Here is a 7,062-nt window from a genome sequence, read left to right as displayed (position 1 = left end):
GAGCTTATGGTTTGGAAAGCAGTGTTGCATAAGTACAGCCCATCAGTGCAATTGTATGTCAACATTACAAATGTCACAGACATCTCATCCCCCTAAAAATCGAATGGCAGTATTAGGTCGAAAGTTGTCGCTGACAGTTGGATGGACTCCTTCAGTCCTGCTTGAAATATTAATAAAGTGGATTTAGTCTAGACATCATTGAACACCTCTCAAATAATGTTACATTATGACCATTTTAATTGCTTTTGATTCATCTCTCAATGCACTTTCTATGAAGAATGAAATTCCACACTGATCAAACTCTAAATGGTTGTTTATTCAGAACAGAGATGAAAGGAAATACAAAATTAAAAATAATTACATTCTAACTAAATAGCGTTCTCAAAAAGTACAGATCACACAGTTTTTAAACAATCAAAGTATTATATTAAATTATAGGTCAAATAACATTGCTTATGAGTTAGTATATGTAAGTAGACTATCATTAAGCAATATCATGTAATAGAGATTATAATAAGTAAAAGTAGTAATAATATTAGTAATCGTAGTGTAATAATATAATGACCAGGTGGTAGTCTTTCTGGCAGATCAGTGTGGTGTCTGTCTGCAGACTGTCCATAATGACACGGAGAGCCCTCTAGTGGAGATCTGTTGAAACATCATACACAGGATTAGAGGACATCAATGTACAGTATCTTATATGACCAGGCCTTGTCATTATGTTTTGGCTCATTCTAAAGACTATTACTAGAAGAGTGATTCTAGACTCTGTTAAAGGGAGGGAGATAAAGGGAGAAAAGAGAAATTCAGATAGTAGCCAGCAGTAGAGAGGGGGTGTCTGGGATGTATGTTGAGCCTCAAGAGGGAGGTATAATGAGAGTATTGCATAACGTAATTCATTGCATAGAGCTGACATGAGAGTCAAGACAGTAAATCTCTCTTCCGCAGTAAACCATGACACTTCTATGTAATAATTTGTCTATCTGCTACGTTCTGAATGTACCACCCCAATGAACAAGCCCCAACATAGGAGCTCCAAAGTTAAGCAACGCACCTTGACAGATGAAGGGTAATTCCTGATGACAGGAAGCATCCAGCCACTTCAGTTCTCCGTTACCAACCCAGACCATCTTACCACAGTGGTAATTGATGGGGTTGAGGGGGAAGCAGCTGTGCCACTCACTGTACTTCACCACCTTATCAACATCCCCACTGGTCCACAGCCAGGGGGCGCTCCACTCAAAGATGGACCGCTCCAGACCAATCCACACCCCCCCACATGGCAGCTCCACATTAGCCAGGAGCTGGGTCAAGTCAGTCAGCACAGTCTGGTTGGTGATGTGTACCAGGTTGGAGTGACGACTTTTACAGATCTTCAGGGCATTGATCCAACTCTTGGACTCGTTGAAGTAGTGCAGGTAATCTGCATGGACAAGACACAAACATGAAATTGCACACATGTTAATGGAAGTGCACTAACACAGAACCACAAATTCTCTCAAGGACTTGTCTGTCATTAAAAACCCAACAACTGTCACTTGTACACCTTTGTGCAGATTGGTACAGAATGTAGCTCCTTGTCTGACACTCACCAGGATGGAGTGGAGAAGTTGTACAACTGGGGGAGGATGTGGAATTCCTGTCTGGGGAGTTAGGACCTAATGAGGTCAGTTGTCCACTGGAAGTTGAGGTTGGTGGTGAGGTGATGGACTGTCCAATTGTAGTAGTAGGTAGTAAAGTGGTAGGTGTTGTGGTGGACGTCTTGATAGAGGTAGGTCCAGTTGAAGTAGGGCTGGTGGTTTCAGGGGTAACAGGAATGGTCAAATCCCCAGTGGTGTTAAGTGGACGTTCATCTGTCACAATGAAGTAGAATACATATACATTTAAGTACATTTGAAGTTTCCTGTCATTTTTATCATTGATACAAAAACAAAGTACTGCTAGTAAACTAGGATTTTCTTTGTGGAGATTATATACAACTTAGTCATATCATTGACTGTTTGAAAAGTTTGAAAACGCTCTTACAATGTTGAACTCACCTGCATAGCAAAAGAAAGCACTTTGATTAGAGCAATCTTTTGGAGTCCATTTTCTGTCTGAGTTCAGCTGTTGACAGTTTCCATCTCCCCAGGTAAGTTCCCTTTGCTGAAATGGTTCTCCGTTTGACCATTCCCATAGTGTGTTGTTTTTGTTGTGCTCAAGTCCAATCCAGGTCTCCTTTGTAGTCAACTCATCAAAGGCTTCCTGTTCTTTCTGGTTACAGATACTCGCCAGTTCTCTGCCGTTTATTGTCCTGCAGTCTGTCTCAGCATCCTGCTGAGTCTTTGGCCCAGGCATCAGATCATACACCTTCTCTGTTGTTCCATTACCATGATGAACTTATAGGAGGGAAGGTGAAAAGTGACACATCAGATTTCATGAGACAGTTAATGACTTCGCACAATAAGAAATAAACCCGGAAGTCACAGGTCTTAACCTAATTAATAAAGTGCTTGAGATCGGATTAGATGAAGAATACAGTATTATTGATTGATTGTTGTGCAATCAATCAATCCCATTTGTTAAATGACAAGTTGGATTTTCCATTGATAAAAGGAGACAATGAGTCAGTCCTTACCTCGTTGACACATATACTGTCTTTGAGCTGCACAATCCACTGGTTGCCAATGAGATGAAAGGGAAAAGACGCAGTTATGACCCTCAGTGTGGACACCAAAAGATTTTTCCCAGTTAAAGAACATGAAGTCCTCTCCATCAGACCACTTCCACTTTTCAGTTGGACCAGACCTATGGAGCCCAATCCACACATCACCACTGAAATTACCCAAAGAGGATTGAATTGCCTTCCAATCCTCTTCTGTGCGTATGATGGCGAGGTTTGTGTAGTGTTGTCTGCAGTACTCTTGTGCTTCGGTCCAATTTTTCTTCTCAGGGACAAGGCTGTACTTTTTGGCTGAGTAGGTGACTGTTTGAAATACAGAGAAAATGCTTGTTGTGTTGATTGGAAAACATTACCATCTTTAGCTTCCACTATTTATTCTAAAATAAAGGCAACACAATGTTTGATAGCAGAGTAATATAGACGTGACAGAGGCAAATTCATTCATTTGCAAACTCATTCAAACCTCCAACCAATTTGTTTTATGAATATAGATGTGTACTCTGCATCAATGACTAAAAGTGAATACATATTAGTGATAGTACTGCATAGTATTCAATAGAATACAGAATATAGACTTTACACGTCATTGGTCTGTAAAGGCTCTATTTTAAGAGCTCTGATGCTTGATTGATGACGTTCAATAAGTTACACCTTCAACAGAGATGATGGAATAAACAGAAACACAACATGACAAAGTTTGATATCCATGTCTATGTTATCCTGTTTAAGAGGGCCTATTAACAAAGTCTACCTCTGTGATTTTTAGATATTGGCTAGATATTCAATGGCCAAAAGAAATTATGAATCAAATCATGTCATTGTATGTACTCACCTTTACCACTGCAGTTTCTCAGAGAGTAGCCTGAGGTTGCATGTTGGAGGTGCTGTATTGTAATTTCGGGCGTATCACCAGTTGAGGCCTTCAGGAAACATTTGTTTCTGTCAGATAAATATCACAAAGAATGTGGTAGTAGTTATCCGAATGGTGCCGATTCAAAAATGATATTGCTGTCTTTATTTGCCCAAGCATAATAAAGATAATTTTTGAGCATGTACCTGTGGACTTCTATTCCTGCATTTTCATCAACAAATGTGAAGTACTGGCACGTGACATTTTTGGTGCATTCCTGCCTGCACTGACTTGCATTTTCGGTTGTAAATGGCTGATTCGCAATATTGTTCCCCAGAAAACTGACTTCGTCCAGTAGGTCCCTCACACAACCTGTAACCAAGACATACTGTATTTCACCACACAGACCATCAGAAAGGGACACAGGATAAAGTACAACTAGGTAGCAAAATGATATTACCAGTAGTGCAGACTTTGGTAGTGAGAGAACAAACTGATACACAATAGTGATGCACTGATATCTCAGTCCCAAACACTGGTGAGGACATGGCTGCTGTGGGGATAAATGTCACATCAGAAAGATGTTATTTTTGGGGTGGTCAGTCTCTTTCTCTGTTTAGATTGTGACACCGACATCAACCTTAGGACTAGCATTTCAACTTCATAATCACTGTACTAAAATTCTGTGTCAACTCAAGAAGAGAGTTCTGTAGATGTCATCTTAAATGTTGGTTAAACTGAAGCTCATTGTACATAAATAGATGTTGACAGGTTCTGAACCACTACCCAACTACTTTGAATACATGGTCAACTAGATAAGTCATAGCAGGTTGGTTTATAATACCAAGAGAGGAATATTCATCCCATCTGATCTCTTACCCAGTAGCAGGAGTAGAAGTGCTGGCTGAATCATGGCCACTGTGAAGAGATTATGGTTTAATGCTCCCAACCCTTATATTGTAACTCAAGAGAAGCATTGTTGTTGTGAACAAATGTTAAAACACAATCATTTATCAATCCAGACCTGTTTGAAAGATTTCATGTGGAAGAAAATATCTAAGAAAGAATTGTCTTTGTCTAAGTTTTTTTTCAATGTCTGAACTAATGTGCACAATTTCCTTCTGAGAGTTAACAAGCAGTGTTGTACCTTTCCAGACATTGAATGGAAACCGCCCAGGGATTGTCCAATGGTGACTTTAAAACACTTACAGAGTTTAATGGATGTAATAGGAGAAAACTGAGGATGGACCAACAACATTGTAGTTACTCCACAATACTAACCTAATTGACAGAGTGAAAAGAAGGAAGCCTGTACAGAATGAAAATATTCTAAAACATGCACTAAAGTATTGTTGCAAACGTTTGTTCCTGATTACAAAGTGTTATGTTATGGGCAAATCCAATTAAACACGTTACTGAGTACCACTCTCCATATTTTCAAGCATAGTAGTGGCTGCATCATGTTATGTAAACGGTAAGGACTGGGAAGTTTTTCAGGACAAAAAATAAACGGAATGGAGCTAAGCACAGGCAAAATCCTAGAGGAAAACCTTGTTCATTCTACTTTCCACCAGACACTGGGAGATTAATTCATCTTTCGGCAGGACAATAACCTAAAACACAAGGCCAAATCTACACTAGAGTTGCTTACCAAGAAGACAGTGAATGTTCCTGAGTTGCCAGTTTTCTCTTAAATCTGCTTGAAAATGTACTGCAAGACCTGAAAATGGTTGTCTAGCAATGATCAACAAAGAATTTCAGAATTTGTTAAATAATAATGGGCAAATGTTGCACATTCCATGTGTGGATAGAGACTTACGCAGAAAGACTCAGAGCTGTAATCACTGCAAAAGGTGATTCTAACATGTATTGACGTAGGGGCTTTAATACGTATTGATATAATCAAGATAGAGTGCATTCGGAAAGTATTCAGACACCTTGACTTTTTCCACATTTTGTTCATTTCAATAAGTCTGAACTAATGTGCACAATTTCCTTCTGAGAGTACACAGGCAGTGCTGTACCTTTCAAGGGAAACAAAACGACAAGGAAGCTATGATAAGGTGATTTGACTACCAAAGTAATATTGCAGTTACTCTATGGAACAGCTACATGGCATTAACTTTGAATAACTGAACACGCACTTTGAAAATAGCAGTTAAATGTATAATGTAAGTTGAAGTAAAATACGTGATGGAGATTTAAATCTATTGATTCCCACATTGTCTATGATATGCATAATAGGTATAAATAAAACTCACAAGCTTTGTTCCAGTATTAGATTTGACCTCTAGTCAGTCTCAACTTCATTTAAATACACATATTAAGCAAAGAGCACCATTCAAATAATTTAGAAGAGATACTGTACAAAACAGTTACAAAAGGTTGTTAATCATATGTGAGTAAGTATCGCTTCAAAGAAAAGCATAGAGTGCAAAATCATTGGAATGATGGCACACCTACCCAGTTAGCTTTGCTCTTCCCTCCCCAGGACGGTTGTGAAATAGGGAGACATGGGAAAGAGATGAGTTTATAGACGTGTCTTTCTCTCCTCCCTCTCTGCTGACAGGGTAACCAGGGGTGCGTTCAGTTCGATTCAAAGTTTGCTACGTTGCGTGACGGTTTGTACTGATCAACATGTTTCCCCAAAATGGTGAGCAGTTCTTCAACAGCCTTTGAGGTATGTTTTCTCCCGTTTGGTGGGTGTGGTGGGGTGTGGCCTGATCAGTATGGGTGTGACCATTTGAAATCACATCTCGTTCAGCACACCATATGGTACTCGCCCTCTGAGCAACAGTAATCACAACGTTTTTCAACTGGTCATTCAGTACAGTACCATTTCCATTGAATTCAACGTTGCACACCATTCTATCGTACTGAATGCACCCCAGGTGATGCTGAAAGTTCAGTTTTAACCCCTCCCTCCATGTATAAAAAACACTGACCAATAGGCCTAATGTATTTTCTCTGTTATTACAGTTAACTTCTTACATGTTTTTTATAAAGTACATCTATGTTGCCTGATTGAATGTACGTTTCTGTTGGTGTATCAAGTTTACATTTGTCACAATAATTTACATTACATTTGATAACCACTAATCAATTCATTGTATTTGCACTGGACATGGGCTTCACAAAACAACTGCATTGCACAATACAATATCCACTGACCTCTGATTAATGAGATAAGATTTTTTTTAAATAAGAAAACCACCACTGATATCATTTTAACCTGTGTCAGTGAGTTCTCCCAGCGGCTTCCAACAACCCAATAAATGATTCATGGTGGTTGATTTATCAAGTTGTTTAATGTCTAACAGACATCAACAACATGAATAAGGGCAAGAACCCCACACCCCTCCCCAGCTATCCATGAGCCTGTGCTTATGACTGTAATAGCTGACACAGTCAACAAACAATGATAACAGGGAAAACTCAAATTATATCCAAATGTTGCTTTAGGCCTAGGATGAAGTTCCCATTCTTAGCAAACTCCTTTCTTATCTATGAGATCAAAGCCAGCAGCCCTCCTATTTTAATCGAGCATTTT

At 39.2% G+C, this 7,062-nt stretch overlaps 1 protein-coding gene across 5 annotated transcripts; it reads right to left on the bottom strand.

Annotated features, from left to right (window-relative positions):
* Positions 1 to 295: 295 nt before the first annotated feature.
* On the bottom strand, positions 296 to 6,164 carry LOC106609371 (uncharacterized). Of its 5 annotated transcripts, none has more exons than XM_082977724.1 (11): positions 5,976 to 6,164; positions 5,164 to 5,246; positions 4,392 to 4,430; positions 3,973 to 4,065; positions 3,719 to 3,884; positions 3,495 to 3,601; positions 2,618 to 2,965; positions 2,040 to 2,378; positions 1,593 to 1,853; positions 1,055 to 1,423; positions 296 to 648 (listed from the first exon to the last, which is right to left on the bottom strand). In XM_082977724.1, exons 3-11 carry the CDS (start codon positions 4,423 to 4,425, stop codon positions 638 to 640), a joined length of 1,728 nt encoding a protein of 575 aa, XP_082833850.1. In that variant the 5' UTR covers positions 4,426 to 4,430; positions 5,164 to 5,246; positions 5,976 to 6,164; the 3' UTR covers positions 296 to 637. The 5 variants fall into 5 exon arrangements, with proteins under 5 accessions (XP_082833850.1, XP_014063624.1, XP_014063621.1 ...); XM_014208149.3 differs by lacking the exon at positions 5,164 to 5,246 and having other exon boundaries at positions 2,618 to 2,656; positions 2,825 to 2,965; positions 5,976 to 6,163; XM_014208146.3 differs by lacking the exon at positions 5,164 to 5,246.
* Between the last annotated feature and the right edge of the window lie 898 nt (positions 6,165 to 7,062).

Source organism: Salmo salar, chromosome 07, assembly GCF_965601325.2.
Source record: "Salmo salar chromosome 07, fSalSal1, whole genome shotgun sequence".
Lineage (NCBI taxonomy): Eukaryota > Metazoa > Chordata > Actinopteri > Salmoniformes > Salmonidae > Salmo > Salmo salar.
The sequence above is the reverse complement of the archived record's forward strand: the minus strand, read 5'-3'. Positions and strand labels throughout refer to the sequence as shown.